Here is an 18,235-nt window from a genome sequence, read left to right on the forward strand (position 1 = left end):
GGAGCTGAAGATTAGCAATGATGCTTTTAGGAATGATCCATCAAACTCAACTACCTCAGTCACTCAAATGAATCATCTCACTTGATTCTTTAACCCAGGCGAAGTACGAGTGACTGCTGCGCTACCCGCAGGTCACAGAGATCATTTTGAGGATGTTTATTAAATCAGTGCTATCAATTTTCTTACTGATCATCTTTTATCTGTCCTGTCCTTGGGGATGAGTCAAGCACACAATGATGTTAAAGGTTGCGGTATTCAACTTATGGCTTTCCTGTTCAACCTCACGAGCTTCACTGGCAATATTGAATTACAGCCATTGCCATAAGGTACAAATTGATACCTGAAATATGCCCCATATTGAGAGGGCTTGTCACTTAAGTTAACTCACTTCTGTTAACAGAGCTACTGTACAAAGCAGATCAGAAATGAGCAAACAATAATCATGTGAACTATTTGCCTTGGCTTTGAACTAATGACAGTTTAGGCAGGCCTGTTTACTGTGCATGAGGAACCACACATTCAGGAAGTAAATTGGATCAAAGTACAAGCAGCTGCTTAAGTACTTACTCGCTTCGATAAGCAGAGTGAAATCACCATCATTGTTGCATTAGAGTGACTTGATTCAGTCACCGCCAGGAAAACAGACAGGAAGAGGAGAGGGGAGCTGATAGTGTACCAGCTCCATGTGTCATGAAGGAGCCACTGGCTAACAGCCAGCTTGAAAGAGAACAATTGAACATCACTGTCGAGTCTTTTTGTGCTGGAAACACAATCACCTTGTTGGAGAGCAGAATGCTTTGTACAACAGGTACAAGCACATCCTCCAGAATAATAGTCAAACCTGGTGATTTCAGCCAAAACAGACCATGGATTCCAGGACATACCTATGTTATTTTTTTCCAGTCACTGTTATCTCACAATATATGAAAGAAAAAGTTGGCAAAATACAAATTCAAATAATGGAATGAGATCATTTGGTTAAAATAAGCAATAAGGCAAATGTTGGCATGAATATGAACACAAGACCCTTTTAATGTTTTCTTTTCAGGGTCAAGGCAAAGAGTGAAAACAAATTCTCTGATCCAAAGAATTTGAAATGACATCATCTTAAGTTTCCACTGAACTCTGAAGACCTTTCCTCTCCAGCAATGAGGACACAAGGAAAGTTCAAGGATTGAGCAAGTCAGTTGGACTAACATGCCATGGAACAGGAAATAGCCATTCATTGATTTTGTGTGTGTCCAGAAAGATCAATTTTATTCTTCCTTTGTTTTCAGACTACAATGCACTAAAGCTCCTGTAGCAGCAGGATGTGTTTCGTACAAGCGTGGTCCAAATGAAGCTATAAATCAAGTGTTGGAGCAGAAACACATAATGTCATCCCCCATAGACCATGTACTGTACAGTACCACACCGCACCTCAAACTCCTCCATACTGCTTGCATTCTGCTTGTGCAAACAGTCTGACAGTGTCCGACAATCTAATTAATATGACTGTCAAAATATCAAAACAAGAACTTGAACATCCCTCAGAGGAGGTAGCGCGATGCCAATTTATTTGATTTTGTCTATGAAGGCATGCTCTTATTTTAAAGTCTTCATAAAGAAGTTAGCCATGGTTAGATTATATGGAATTGCATTTGTTCCTTTATGAGTTGTTGGCTGTTGTCCGGTGCAACATCATTCTCTTGTTATGCAGTTTGCTGATGAAATGTGTGTGTGCACGCACGCATATGCGTGTGTGCATAAACTGACACTTCTTTAATTGTATTGCACTTGTGCTATCTGCTGCTGTAGTTAACTCGTAAAAGTGAAGTCTCAAGCAGATTCCCAGCGTCTGCCTATTTAAGATTCATAGAAAAGACCATCCACCCCAATCAATATCTACTTGAGATTTAAGTTGCATTATGTGTCCCCTTCACAGGCATGATTTAAAACATCAGCACAAAGTATTCTTAATTTTATTGCCTGCCGTAAATTAAAATTAATGATGCTGACATCCACAATTAACAATGAAAAATGCAGATTCTTATAATTACTTTAGCAGTAATATTGTTTTCAACTCGGGCTCAAGGTGCTCCTCATATGCTCCTCAACATTCAGTAAAACACAAAAAGACAGCTTCATTACATTTTATTTGCTATAGGAAACAAAAAAAGGGTCTAACAAAAATCCACAGCTCATTTGGGAATATCTCGCCATGCATAATTAAGCAAATTTGATTGGAATTAAGCATGACTTCTTTTGGTTGGGTTTTAATGAATGCAAATCAGGCATCTACATCCCTAAGATTAATTTCAGCCAATTAAAAAACAAAGCTTGTTGGAAAGTGTAAAAGTGTTCAAAGCAGGGCAGCAAAGCAGTTTCTCTCTCCCTCTCCCCCCCCCCCCCCCCCAATCTCATCTTCATAACTTGCACTCAGGAGAATCTCCCCCCCCCAACTTTGATCATTAGCATGAAGTTACAGGCAAACAGTATGAATTCAAATATGGCAGATATGCACTGCCAAGATCCTAATGCTTTTTTAATCTCAGTTGCATCCCTTAATAGTTTCTTTACACAATTATTGTTTGAGTACTTATGTTTTAACATTGACAGGACAGTTAAGATATGCGTCTGTCAAAGTATACCTAAATATAAATCTAAATATACTCATATATTGATACAATCTGGTAATTCATCTCTGCTGTAAAGGCAAACTTTACAGCATTAACTATGTCATTGTTCTGGGTTTTGACAGGACAAAATATGACAATTATTCTGCATTAGTTTGCCCACAATAATGTTGGCACAACCTGAGATCAACCTTTATCAGTGTTCAAGAGCATTCAATCCATCTGACTTAAGCAGTCAGGAGATCTCATCGCGGTATTTTCCATGTGAAGGCACCATTGCACACCAGACCAGTGACAAATAACACAGCTCACACCAATAACAAATGTCAGTGTCAGGCAGTGCCTATGGCTTTTGTAGGTGTAAGTCTCATTATGACAACCTTATATTACCCTCCAATGCTGTGCTGTTAGTAAATCCTGATTATTTGGAGAGTCAGACGTAAACGCTAATGATTGAGGGCAAGCAGGCACCTTCAGGCTAATGCCGCTCTGCCTGCACATTGCTCAGAGAACGCTGTGTACATTGATTTGATCTCTTGCATCAAAAGACAAACAGTGGTGCAAGTCAGCACTTGCCCAGTCAATGTCATTCCTTGAAGTGATTCCCCCACATGTGCATCTTCATGGGCCTGGGGAGGGAGGCAGGGAGGGAAAGAATGGAGAATTAGGCAATCAGATCTATTGGCATTTCTTTAAAGGAGATTCATGTTGGGAGGAAAGAGGAAAAGTGAGGAAGTGTTTCCCCATTCACCTGCTAGCCAGAGCCAGTTCTGTGAGGCTTGCTGTGTTTAGATTGCATTAATCCCTCTGTCTCTACCTGTTACAGAGATTTCATTAATGTTGTCTTTTAACATCAAGTCTCCTGCAGAGTGGGGAATAAGTTGAGAGTGCTCAGAACTCTGCAGAAAGTTCAAAGCGCCACAAGAAACCCTTTATGTGTTCCCTTAATCATTCAAAAGCCCATCCTAGTATGCCACTTGCGTAGCTGCTCCATATGACGTGAAGAATTAATATTTGGCCTCTGATGCATTCTTTTTGAAAGAATAAAGGAATGTGAAGGAAAAGCATTATCTATTCAAGGAGCACAGGGAATACTCTGACTGCGTCTCAGTTCTGTTGTAGCTGCTGTGTCTCATTTTGTCTGTCGCAGATCACAGGGCTGCAGACTGGTACGTTTCTGAGGGAGAATGGAAACTGAGAAATTGTACTGTTTTATTAGAACCCTGTGGGAGAGTTTTGTAGAGGCAAGCCTGCCATTGAGCCTATTTGCATCATGCTAGCAGTGAATAGATATGATAATATTGTGATACTTTCGAATCACTCTCACAAAGTGGTTTTTGTGATGATTTTTCTTTAGTGAGAGCCTCTGGCAGAACCCATCATGATTTCAGAGAAGTCCACACTGACATTTTGTATTCATTTATTTTTTTACCTTACGTTTAGACTATAGCTCATGATCGCACCTTCACTGAGAAACACTTAAAAAACAAGTCCAAACAGTCATAACTTCACCATTATTCTGTCATCTACTCTGTCACTTTTTAGTATTTTCCTCCTCTCCTGTATTAATGTATTAACTCTGATGCCTTAGGCTTTTCATTTCATTCAGTAAAGCCTCATTGCTATAGACTTGGCCTTATGCTTACTTTATGCACCAAGGACCATTCATTCAAGTTCACTAGAGCAGACCTGCACGCCTTTTGAAGCATTTGGACCGCATTATTGTGAAAGTATAGTGTTCGTACATTTGTAACTGCAATTGCAACTCAGCCATCAGTGTAAAATTTGCTATTCTAGGTTTCCTGAATGCAATGAGACAAAGAGAGAGAAAAATGTGTGTACCCTTTATTTTCACACATAATAACACAACAGAGATTATTATTCAGGGGTTTATACCAGTGAAAGGCTTTTCAGTACATTTGTTTCAGACTGCCCTAGTGAAAAACTGAAAAAAAAAACAAAAACCTTTAAACATTCCATGCATACAGTGGATGCTTTTAAAATTATTTTAATTAATTTTTATTCAATTGCATTGAATTATGTAAAAAGAGGGTACTGGGGAACATGTCTGCTAGGTGCAGGGCTAAATTGTGTGAAGTGAAGAGATGTTACTGAGAGGTGGGAAGCCCAAGGGACAAGCAGGAGGACAATGCTGTCTCTTGGGAGAATTTTATGCTGCTGAAGTGAATTTGAATACATAAAGGAGAACTCGGCTAAAAAGGAAAGGGGAGTACAACATAGCCTGTGTTCTCCTAGTCCCTTGTGTGGGAAAACAGGCAGTTTACCCTGTGGTTTTTCTACTCTGGCCCTATTCTCAATGACTAATTCTGCATTTTAAGGTCTGCAATTGTGCCGTGAGTACATTCACTCAACAACTGCATATTTTACCCCCGCACACCACACTTGGTAAGTGTCATATGTGTTGCTCTTCAATGGTAGTTCATTTATTTCTAATGAAAGTGTCCATTACCAGTGCACAAATCTGTTACAGATGCATTGCATCATGGCAAGTGTAGCACAGATTTATTGCTTCCACTAAAGAGGTCACATGTTCGTGCCTAGTTATTTTTCTCAGCCTGTCTGTCAGCTAGATGTTTCAAAACCTCAATAGATTTGTGCAAAGTTTGGACAGATGGAGCTTGGGTCAAAGAGCGTACTGGCAGTGCTGTGGATGTCACGTTCCCTACTAGGAGACTGTCTTATATTAGCTGGAAAACTGACAGAAACCTGATCTCAAACCTTAAAGAATTTGTTTATATAGAATTATAGAATTTGACGTAATACAATTGAAGATTTAAAGATGGCATCATAAGAGGTTTCCACTACTTTGTGCCTCATAGTTCCAATGCCTGGATTGTGTATTTCCTGAACTGGAATGCTTTCTGTAATTACTTATTGTGTTAAAACTGCACAACATTACACAACAAATAACAAAAAAGAATGCAACATATTTGTATCAGCACATTTTCCTGCGTGAGCAGGCAACGCCCCGTACATTCTCTCTTCTCAGTTTTCCTGTTTGGTCTGCCCTCGTTACTTTGCCCTTTATCTGAGCATCATTCATTCCTCCTCCATGATCCTGCACTTGGCCATGGTCTGCGTTGCTTGGCACCCTCCCATTCCTCCTCTACCACTTAAGACACTGCTCTCTACTGTTCTTTGCCTTCAACTAAAATCTGAAGGGTGAGTGTGTGAGTGTGTACTTTTAATTTTTTTTTTTTTGATACGCAGCAGTCTCATCTGTTTGCATTACCTTGATCTGCAATATTTAAAAAAACTTTTGAGAGCAACAACTTTTTGTTTTTAACCACTGTGAACATTTGCTATGACTCCTTGGGTTGTAATGGGCCCTTCAACCAGATCTAATGATCCAAAATTAAATTCCAAACAATTTTGTCATAGACCACACAGTATAAAGTGAAAGCCTTTATATGAACAACTTTAATGGTCTGATTTTGTGATAATATAAATAATCCAATATTATGTCAGCAAAAAACAAAACAAAAAAAAACATCCTAATATTGTAGTACAAAATTATTTGACTTAAATACTTAATATGTCTTATTTTGGGATCCATGACATCCTAAAACATCTAAGACATGTATTATAGTAAGGATGAACTAGATTGCAGTTGATGTGTCCTGTGGTCCTGTAGAGGTCACTGTTGTGTGGAGCCTCTTTATCAGCTAGGGATACCATCAGCAGCTGTAATGCCTTCTTTCATAAAGACTGCAGCAAGTACTGTGACATTGAAATAGGCTGAGGAATGTGAGCAAGAGACGGATTACAAAGTTAATTTTGTTTGCCAAGCCATAATGTCTAGTACAAACAACATAATTTAAAAGGGAAAAGTTTGTTGGTGCTTAATCTGTACAGTGATGACTAGTAATTATTTTTTATGCCATTGTTAATCATGCTGTAGCAGTGGGAAGTTGATTTGGACCAAATATAAAATCTTATGTACATATGTCTGAAGGCATTGTAGGATTATTTTCTTTCTGGAAGAAACACATTAAGTTAATCACAAAATCCCTATATTTGTGTATCTCTGAGTTGTAAGCAATTATGAGTGGGCTTTATTACCAAGAACACAAATGAGATACTATGAATGAGTTCATCCCAAGCATTTGTATGTGCCATTTAACTCTGAAATCCTTGTTTATTAAACTCCAATTGCACATATGAATCAACTCTTTGGCATTAATCATTAAGTACAAGGGCCCAGATGGTACAATCTTAGCCAAGCTTGAATTAATACGAAAGGTTGAATTGCTGCTGCATCGAGATTCTCTCAAGGACCTTTGAAGAATGACATGAATAATCATTGTTGCTGGATGCATAGTTTATTAAGTCAGCGGAGCATAGTGACCTATACTACAAACTGAAAGATATTATAGCACATAGTGTTGGCCTGCCAGGACTTTTTGATATATTGCAGCTTTGATACTAAAATGAAGAACGACTTCTTATACAAACTGTTAATATAACATTTTAGTATCATATCATGCGCCATCATTTCAGGATCATATTTTGATCATGATAAATAAATATCAATATGACCAGTGTGACCTACTAACTACAGCTCCACATCACAGATTCCTTGTGTTTTATTCTCTTTGGATTAGTGAGAAACTTACATTTACTTTGGCTTACATGTATGATAGTTTGAAGTCTGGTGTTCCTGTTAATGATACAGTGATCCATGAGCTGAATCGGGATCAGTGCTGATACTGACTGATTAAGTATTGGCGATCCACATTAAAAGTAATTACCTGCTGATGAACATAGTGGAGCATTTAGCAGCTGCAGACTCAACTTCCTTAGGACTTGGTAAAGCCCAAAAACAAATTATTGGACAGTGATTACTGGACTTATATTCAGGTGGCGAGAAACAGGACTCAAAGTAAATGTTAGTTTTGGTTCACAACTGCTCAATGTGTCAGTAGTAAACTGTTTGCTAACCAGTTAGTGTTATTAACTTTGAAGGACATGGCATGTCAGTTTTCTTTTACTATCCCTCTGTTAATCTGTTATTGGGGGACATTAAACAAAGTAATTAAATGTAAGATAGCTAACCTATCTTATCTTATTAGCTAAGAAATAAAGTGGGATAGCAGCCTCATATTATCTTACACTCAAATGTAAAAATGATTTTTTTTTTTTTTTTTTCAATAAATCTGTTGCACACAGAAATGAATACAAATTTTAAATTGAAAACGGTACTCTGTATTGGCCGATACCTTCGAGAGAAACAGTATCAGGAGACAAACACTAGTGAGAGGATCATTAGTTCACAAAGTAGCACAAATCTTTTCACTGGTTTGTAGATCTTGAGCCACAGTCATTTACTGATTAGTGTTAACTAAAATAACACTACAGTCAATGAAAGTTCAGCCTGACACTATTTTCAGCCTCAGTCACTGTAATATAACCTGTTTTTAAATGTCCCATTTCTAATGCTCCCATGATCAATTCTCTGTATCGTATATCAGTATAATTCAATAGTAATAATATGAAAAGTGAAATCTGGAGGAGCGATACTAGTATAGAATAGAGAAACACACACTCACATGAAAAAAAAAGTAGTTTTCACTGCTTAATGACCTGAATTACAGTGGAACATATACCGTACTGTGCAGGATTACAGTGTATTGAACTCCTATATACCCTGTCCCTGATTATTGTAACATAGTATATAATCCCATTTCTTTTGATCTGTACCACAACAGCTCTACACTTAATATATTCCAGCTTAGCTGATTTCCTGATTCTAAAGGACATTGCATCTCATTTCTTGTCACTTGTCTCCTAAATTCCTAAAGGTACAATTAGCATTTTGTTTGACAAAACGTTGAAAGGTTCATAGATTGATATTTGCAAAAATGTTGCAGGGTATTTTTTTCCAAATGCAAATTCTGACATTTATTAACTTTTACAGATACTCTGTTTATGGATTGTAAAACTCTACATAGATTTAATGGGAATAAAGTAAAATTACAATGTTTAAACACAATCAGTGTGGCAGACCAGCAAGTGTGTAATTTAGTGTTGTGTGGCAATGAAATGTTTTACGGGCCTTGATTTATGTCCTGTGCATGGCATTTCTAATGAGAGAGACCAACATTGCAGTGTGCCTGGGTTCCAGGAAACTACATTTACAGCAGATCTTTTTTCTCAAGAGTGTTTTTCCCCTGTGAAATAATGTCAGCACTTTCCCACCTTCAAAGTCCTTTTGTTTCCAGATCTATTAACAATTCTAATTGTACAGGAACACTTGTTAAGTAAGGCTGGTAAATAAAGCAGGAAACGCATTATTTCCTTTTAGTGCAGATTAAAGGTACAGCTATGCTGGGTTGAAACACATTAATGAGGTTTTAAATAAAAATGCTGGCAGGGAATTTACACCGCTGACTGGTTTAACTGCAGTAAGCAGTTGATTTTCCTTGATGTTAAAGGGGAACATTATTTCACCCACTAATGAAAAATACATCTTTCCACCCTCGTATCTGTTAATTAACATGTTTGTGTTAAGGGATTTTCAAAAAAGGGATACAATCGCTTTCAATCTGATTAAAGTAAGTGATACATAATAGGGAGGTTGTTTTCGTTGGGTCCTTCTGTTAATTGAATAGCTTTGTATGACTTGGAATGTTTCTCCTAGTCACAACAGTATGCCTGGACCTAGCTGCTCGGGATGCCCCTATCTTAATTACGGATCGTTTTCCAAATGTGGTTCAATTTCCTCAGCAGGACAGTTTCTGTTAACTGCTATTTTTAAGGCCAATAACAATGTCAAAGCTAGGGATGATTAACACAATTAAAGTTTCCCTTTGTTTTCTAAGCACAGCGAGATAGGCCTGCCTGTTTGTACAGCATTTATTAAACATTTACTAAATGGAATTGAATCTGTCATCGATGAAGTTTTCCGAGACAATTACCTTTTAGCATGGCAAACACTGTTTGACTCAGCTAACGTCGCACAGCTTATGGCTGTGATTAGCTATTTGATTTCATCAAGCTAAACTAAAATCCTCTAACAGAGACAGAGAGCGAGAGAGAGGGAGAGAGAGTGAGTGAGAGAAAGAGACTGAGTGAGAGGGAGCGAGAGAGAGAGAGAGAGAAGGGTTTAAATATAATTTTACCATCGGAATTTCTCAATTAGCATACCACATTTTCTCCATTAGATAAACTGCCTTTAGAGAGCTGGCTGGTTTAATCTGTTTAATGTCCGTGTAAACTATAATCTCCTGATTCTAAAAAGAAATCCCTTAAGGACATCATTCGCATACACTCTTCATAAGACAGTTTTTGAAAGACATGATCGAGTGCAGCTTTTAAAGTGGGACTGAATGGCAATGGTTTGTTATGCCTTGAGTTTAGCTAATCATTAGTAATTATGCTTTTACAAGCATGTCCTTGCTTGACTGTCACTGGAACATACAGTACGGCTGCATTTTGGATTGTTCCCATATTATATAGGTTTACGTGGGTACACAGCCCTCTGCTTATACGTTCATGTGTCATGGTAACAACCTGTTGTCTCTGAGGTCATAATGTCACATTATGTTCCTGAAAGATGGCAGTTGCTTTTCTCTGGAAAATAGTTTGCAACAGGTATCAGCAGGTGGAACGAGCCTAACGTTGAATCTCCGGCTGAATTAAAAGTTTATCGAGCTGTGTGCACATGTACATCACTGCCAATCACAGCAGCATTGGGCTGTTAGTGTATATGGATATAGAAATCAAGATTTGTTGTTATCCTATTGAACGATGACCAGGGAGAAGTCAGAGTGTTTACATGCATATCATTGCCCTCCATCATACACTTCAGGCTGTATGAATTAGGGCCTGCAAACACAGCCTCATTCTCCTTGCATCACGCCAAGAGTCACTCCATTGATTACCCTTCCCCGCTCCCAGGAAATGGCTCATGCATCTCGTGTACATTATAACAAATGTTCTCTTTGCATTACAATTGAATTGTGATTGTTATGTTCAATCAATGGGGAAAGGTCACAGGATCGCTCCTGCCAGCGCTTTAATGGAGAAGTCGATGAGGATTCATTTTAATCACTGCGGCTGTGGCAGAATGAGCACAACACTGAGAGACTGTCAATGGCCCAGTAATTACCGCTGTTTATACAGGTTTCTGCTTTAGCAATTTAGATATCCACAAATCTCTCTTTCTTGCAGCTGCTATATTAGAAGCTGCATGGCATCAAATGAAGTACTGTAGGATGTGGGCTGTGACTACTCTAGTTGTGGGACTATTGGTTAGGCTGGCTGTTTGAAAATGAAGTGAGCTCCATTTGCTTCTCTTTTGAGCAGTTACATTACCAGAAAGCTGTTATTTTGCAGGCTTTGTGTGAAGGTGCTTTCTATTAGCTCAGCAGAAACCCAGTCCTGCCTGTGCTGTTATATCAAGAGGTTGCTAACTGATCTCATTTCTGTGTTACAAAGTTGACAGCCTTTAAAGAAAGAAAAAGCACACACACACATTTCATAATTCTTGCTAAATGTTGCATTCTGTCTTCCTTTTTTTTTTTACTTGTCCAAATTTGTTTTCTGTTTTCCTTTTTGCATATTTGGTCATTGTGGTTAAACGTGTTGCTTTCAATACACTGGCTTTTCCAGACTTTGTCACTTTTTTGAGTCATCTGGCTGATTTCAAACTGACTTACATGCGATTGCTCTCATACGGCCTTGAGATGGTATAGCTTACACTCGCGACTCAACTTAAAATAATGCCACTGAAAAAGAAAACAGTTTAAATTAACACATCACTGAGGTATAATTCTAACTATAAGCAACAAGAAAGAGCTATGTTGCTGCATTTAAAATGAATATTATGAGGCCTGCAGCCAAACAGGCCAACACAGCAACTGAACAACAGAGAGGGAAAAAGTTTGGAGTGAGTTTAAAAACTCACTGCAAAACAAAGACAACTCCTAATGCTATGACAACAAACAAAGAAGGCTGATCATGGCCTGGACTGGAGGAACAAGAAGTCCACTTGCATGTCCTTAAACGGCGAGCTGCTGGCAGAGGCCTGTCGATGGTTATGTCTCTGTGCCCAGGTAACCCCTGGGCTTAGACATGTAACTGACTTGTTTTTTTCCTTTCAACAACCTGTTTCTTGCTAATACTCAGGTGCAACAAATATTCCAGACAGTATGGTGCTTTACACATAAATCGACTTGACTTCACGGTTCATGTAAAACTTTGGGCAGAGCTACAGTAGTTGGCAAAGTATGTGCAAGTAACAACTGTGAAACAAAAATACAGAGACTGCAACTAATGAATTTCATTATAAATGAATCTGCCAATTATGTTTAAGATTAAATGAGTCGGTCTATAAAATGCCATAAAATGATCAAAAACATCCATCAAAGTTTTTCAGATTCCAGAGGAGCTTTTTCAGATGCCTTTTCTTTCCAACGATCATCTCAAAATCCAAATTCAATTTACAGTCATACAAAGTAGAAAAAAAAAAACAGTGAATCATCAGAGAAGCTGGAATCTGAGGATTTTTGGAGGTTTTGTATAAAAGGATTTATCAACTAAATGCTTCTGTAATGTAGGTTGTCTAACAGGGTCACATTTTGCACTGTGACTGAGGTTAGTGATTATGATGATTACAAAAATATCACTAAAAAATTAGTAACTTGACATTTGAGGACGTCTGTGCTCTTATTCGTAACTGGAAAGAAATTGATGTGGCCAGTGCAGAATATTATCACACAGCCTCCACCTGCAGAGTGCTCTCTGGCATCTTCCCTTCACCCCAAGTGGCATGTTTGTGTTGGATGGTGTCTATGGATAGATGGGGTCAAGGCAGTGTAACCTTGGAGAAACAAATATTCATGATCAATAAGTGCTTTATTCCAAGCATCTAAATGATTCTTATGTATGGAGCTTCTTCTCTCTCCCTTATTTACCCATGCAGAAGCAGTTGGAAGATTTATGCAGACTAGGTAAAAGGACATTTTAAAAGACTACACAGTATCCCTGCTTTCAAATGTCATGTAATCATAGGTTAGGGGAGAGTGCTGGCCAGAGAGCTAAGTGATGTTACAGATAATGAATTGCCTCTGAAATATAATACATCGTGAGTATGATTCTTTGTTCCAAGCTCTGTACACCAACTCTGTACAATTAAAGTTATTTATCTCTCTCGTTTTTTAAGTTCATCAATTATATTGTGATACACTTAATGTCCATAAGAGGATGATGTATGATTGGTCTAATTATTTCTTATTCACCATGCTTTCTAAAGCATATCAATTTTGTTAATACCATGTAATTAAAACACGTCAGTGCGCTACAAGTTGCTGGCTGTATTAATGACTATGAAAATTATTTTAATTAAATAGCCAATTATAGAAAAATCCTAACCATGAGAATTGACATTTAAATGAATTCAATTTAAATTGCTTTTCAACATTGTTTTATCAAAGCTTTATGGGCTGAATAAATTATTACATCAAACAATATACTGTGTCATTGATCATACACAAGTCTTGTGCCATATCTATACATTTTCAAACACTTTCCTGATGCCATACATCATGCTGGGTGATTACATTTTGACGTAGTCATTTGTTTACTGCAATCTCATCCACATGTGCTGTAGTTCTGTGTCCTTCTGTGACTTAGTTGACCAAGTATTCAGTCACGCTGGAAACTTCATTAATGGTACTAATTTCCAAATACTAAGTTTTTGCAAGCATGTTTTTAAAGTACTACTATTTCCACTATGCCTGAGGAAAATCTCTGAAACATTTTTTGTCAAGTAAACCATTTTCTTAGTAAGCCGTTTCCCTCCGAGAGGTTCCCAACCAGTGTTTACATGCAGTAATGATTTTGTATTTGTGTTGAACTATATCAATGAAGTATGTTGTGAAATGAACTCTTATCAGTCTACTGACTACATTTTTGTGTTTTGCTCTGTTGTCATAACTAGGGTCAAACGCATGCAGCCCACCCAGTCTATGGAAAGGTCTTTGTATTTAAAATACCATACATATCCCGTGGTCCCTTTTAATATCTATTATGCTATTTAAGCTCACATATTTTAGCTTTTTCTTGTATAATGTTAATGAAATCATTGTTCAGACATTACAAGCACAATGATTTGCAGTTAACCCATGCAAACAAGAGAAATGGTGGGCAAACTGTTGTGACATTCATTGTATATAATGAAATCTTAATATGGTGCATATTTAAGTGAAAGGTTAGCAACATAAAGGGCAAATGGATTGCCTGGCAATGAATTTTAAGCAGCTATTGATTTTACACTACAAGCTACCTCTTTCCCTGAATGATAATTTAGAAACGGCACACTGCTTATCTTAAACCTGATCTGACACAACAGGACAACAGGAATGTCCAGAATATAAAGGCAAATGGAAACCGTGATAAGCAACACTATTGTGCACCCCATTCATTCCGCCTAATGGGAATATGACACATGCAGATGCACTTTGCATCTAATACAATCACATAACAAAATGACAATTATGATTAAAAACTATGGGAAGCAAAAGTAAAGCTGGTTGTGACGTAAACGATAATATGCCTGTCTCCACTGGTTAATCTGAAAACCCAAGGAAATGAGCGCTGTCAACTTGGGGTCCAGAAAAATAAAAACTAACTAGCTTCCTGTAACTCAGAGTTGAATAAGTCCATTTGTGGTTTTCTCACATAGCATGGATAACAAATAAAAGCTGAGTATCATCTATCGATCTTACCTATCTTACGAGTTCTGATTTTATTAGGGTGTAATCCACGAATGAATTGTCTGCTACTTTTTGCTGCTTGTTTACATACTGTGGCTCTACAACAGCAGATTGATTTATTTATGATTTGCCTCATAAACGTCTAAACTGAACTGTCTTAGAGATTAAAGGAAAGTTTGAGTTTAGTTTGGTTTTAGGACTCGGCATCATAAAATGGCACAACCACTGAATAAGCTGGAGGTATGTGTTGACAGAAAGTCCAAACAGTTTGGATCGGTCAGAATTAGATCTTCAAAACATTTAAGAGTTTTAAAAAAAAAAACGTGAATGAAAATAAAAAAAAGTTTACAAAAAGCATGTAAACAGTCTTAGGATGGAAGGAAACAAACTTTGCTCAACACTGTGGTGCTCAGGCTGAACAGTTGTCACGGTTGTGCAGTGGATTTGCATACTGGTGGACAGGTGTCGCCTGTTAAACTTCAGAAATAACTGGTTAAACACCTATTGCGTTCATGTTTCTGACCACAGGAAGAAACACTCATGCAAATTTTTACACCGCAATGGTTCAATTTAACAGCCTGTCTCTTTTGTGCAACAAACAATGCAACATTTAAATAGACCTGATACATTTCAGTGGCAGAGCCCAGTTATCTGTTCTTCTAAGGCTTCACTGTCCCCTAGCTCCTCCCTCTCTGTACCGTGTGACAACAACAACTCATCCACAGAGCGGAGCTGCACTTTTCAGCTCATTTTCCTCCTGTCATTCCTCCTCCTATCTTTGATCATTGTCCCGCCGCTCAGCCCCCCCAGAACCCTCACTCAGCACGCCTTTTTTTCGGCAGCTCTTTTTACTTCCCAACTTATCTGAGGAGCTAAACTCTCGTGGATTCTTTCATTTAGGGGTGTCTCGGCAGGCTGGGTTTTACACTTTGAACTTCGGCTACTCTCTTCCTCTTCTGTAGGTGACCATGGCCGTGCCGGCTGCTCTGATCCCACCAACTCCTCTGGTCCCACCGCCTCCGATCTCGACTCCCTCCGCGACCACGTCCCCGCCGTCGACAACTTCATCACCATCTCCATCCCTGGCCCCCCCATCCGGAGCCGGACAGAACCTGTTCAGATCAGAGCTCCTCGCCACCAGCAGCCCCGGCATCCCAACTCCGAGCGCGGCTCTACCCCCCAGCAAACCCGTGTACTCGACCCCGTCGCCTGTTGAAAACATACCGCAAAACAATGAGTGCAAGATGGTAGAGTTGCGCGGTGCCAAAGTGGCCTCTTTCACCGTGGACGGCTGCGAGCTCATCTGCCTTCCTCAGGCTTTCGACCTGTTCCTGAAGCACCTGGTCGGCGGACTGCACACGGTCTACACCAAGCTGAAGCGGCTGGAGATCACGCCGGTGGTGTGCAATGTGGAGCAGGTCCGCATCCTCAGAGGGCTCGGCGCCATCCAGCCGGGGGTGAACCGCTGTAAACTCATCTCCAGAAAAGACTTCGAGACTCTGTACAACGACTGCACCAATGCCAGGTTAGTGCAGAGCTGTGTTTGACATTTTGCTGTCAATGTCTTTATGGACAGCCGTGCGTAAAGGCGCCGGGCAAGAAAAGGTGGGAGGCGTTTTTTCCTTTTGAAACTAGCGGTTTAAGCAGTGCGATTAACTTGTCAGCCGAATTTAATAATCGCTTACCGTGGTGTTTGTAAGTGTGCGTGCGTGCGTGCGTGCGTGTAAGTGTGTGTGCGCGCGCGCAAAACTTTGTCCAGGCAGCCAAGTGATGTGCTCGTAGCTGTGTGTTGGACGGGAAGAGACCAGCGCGCAACGTCGATGAAAAAGTTGAGAGAAAGTTTTTAACACGTGCAGGGCAGCGCTGTGTCGTGATGGATAGCCTGTCTGCCTCAGAACAAATGAATCGATAATGTAGACGACACCTCCTCTGAGTTTCACAATGCTGTTGAATAAACTTCAGGTGCACAGCTGCCACTGGAAAGACATTTTTAGACCCAAGAACCCTGTCACCTTTTATGAAGCTTCCTTTACTGTGAATTTTCTCTAATTTAACTTCTGGCTCACCTCTATTTTTAAGTGACTAGGTTGTGCCTTAATATATGTGACTGCTACATGAGCAGTATGATTTCAGTTCCGTTTTTCAGTTTAATTTTTAGAAAGTAAAGACATCTAGATTAGATGACATGGTCTATTTTTTTCTGTATTACACACACTGCATTAGTTTTATTTGTGTGGAGAGTTATGTCTTGAGGAGGTCACAGCACACTCACGGCTCCTGCAAAAAAAAAAAAAAAAAAGTGCATGAAGCCAGTTTTTCTTACACTGTAAATACTAGGGATAATTGACACACACAGATGCAGTCTATGGAAATGTGCCCCTATTAATCGTCTATGATGTCTATAAAACAAGCAGATTAATATTGCCTAAATGAAGTAAATAACTACACGTGTGAAAATAATTCATTGCTCCATATTACCAAATCAAATATTTGAGCTTTCTATGTTTTAATATGGAGTGATTTAACTGGGGATCAATATTTGATTAAAAGCTATTTTTACTGTCCTGTTGCTCCTAGCTTTGATGTATCGCTCAGTCTCACAGGATGGTTCAGCCTGGTCAAATTTACCATCTTACCTGTCACTATGATTGATTCCATATTGATCTCATACCCAGAAATAAGCTGGAAATGCAAATATGATGGAAGGGCTCACATCAGTGGGGAATAGCAATAAACACTGTGAGCCACTTGTTATTTCAGTGTTACTCACATCATTTTGGTGAATTAGAAAATGATTGTGTAAGATTAAACTTAATTTTGACTTTGGGGTACACGCTTCAGGATCACAAGCATGTGGAAAACCGATATGCACATACATGCAAACATTTAATGTACTGTTTTTGTGCCATTAAGATCCATGTGACTGATGAGATGGAATACATTTGGATTTTTTGCTGTATCTGCACATCTGTAAGTGCACTATTAGGCCTGGTCAAAAAATATGCAATATCAATAAAGTCAGGCAGCATTTTGAGGAATTTTGAGAGGGGTATTATTACAGCTACACATTATAATTCAAAAGTTTTCTCATTTTTATTCATTTAACATTTTTTAGTGACTTATAGTTTTTTGCTATGAGTAAACATTTCCATTTTTCTTTGTTTGCTTTAATAGCTCAACCAGTCTACATACATCATTTGGAGCTTATGAATGTTGCAGTTACATATTGTCTTTCCAGTGGCTTTTGTCTCAACAACTCACCTGTGCACTTTGGTGCTTAAGCATCATTTACATAAAGCACCACGGGAGAGGAGCACCCTGTCGCTCCGTAGAGAGAAACATATCGTGTGCTGATCAAGCCTGGTCTGGGGATTCAGGTGACAAAGTATGTGGTTGAACTATCTGGGTTGTCAGTGGGGGGATGGCCAGCGATGGGGTTAAAGGATAATGCAGTGCCTCGCGTCGCTTTAATGACGCTAAAGTGCTGGGCTATTACGGGCACATGGACAGGACTGTAATTGTCTTTGAAAGCAGCCAGGTTCTCCTGGTGCTGGGCTGAAATCAATCACTCAGACCCGGCCTGCCTGCTTGCCTGCCCCATTTGGAGAATTACATCATGGAACAGTGAGGCATCCGTTGGATAAAAGGCTTCTGTTACTTAGAAAGAGTTCGTTTTATTTGCTGGTATATGTGCTTTACTCTGTTGCTGAATTGCTGCTGACAAAATAATTGGTAAGAGTAAACAGGACACTGGGTGCCCTGTAGGTGAAAACAAGTTCTCTCTCCAAAGTCGATGTTCCGTTTTTGGACCGACTTTCTGTGAGATGAAAAGTATCCGAGTTCACCGGTTAACCTGCTCAGGTTACACAACAGCCTGCTGCC

The 18,235-nt window shown here is 39.1% G+C and overlaps 1 protein-coding gene across 5 annotated transcripts in view; it reads left to right on the top strand.

Moving 5' to 3' along the window:
* The first annotated feature begins 15,075 nt into the window (after positions 1 to 15,075).
* The window catches only part of dachd (dachshund d), an 88,887-nt gene continuing 85,727 nt past the window's right edge, over positions 15,076 to 18,235 (top strand). For all 5 annotated transcript variants that reach the window (XM_026295759.1, XM_026295763.1, XM_026295760.1 and 2 more), the window contains exon 1: positions 15,076 to 15,878. In XM_026295759.1, the coding sequence (XP_026151544.1) occupies positions 15,322 to 15,878 (557 nt within the window). In that variant the 5' untranslated portion in view covers positions 15,076 to 15,321. The remainder of the gene's footprint in view (positions 15,879 to 18,235) is intronic.

This window comes from Mastacembelus armatus, chromosome 21 (assembly GCF_900324485.2).
Source record: "Mastacembelus armatus chromosome 21, fMasArm1.2, whole genome shotgun sequence".
Lineage (NCBI taxonomy): Eukaryota > Metazoa > Chordata > Actinopteri > Synbranchiformes > Mastacembelidae > Mastacembelus > Mastacembelus armatus.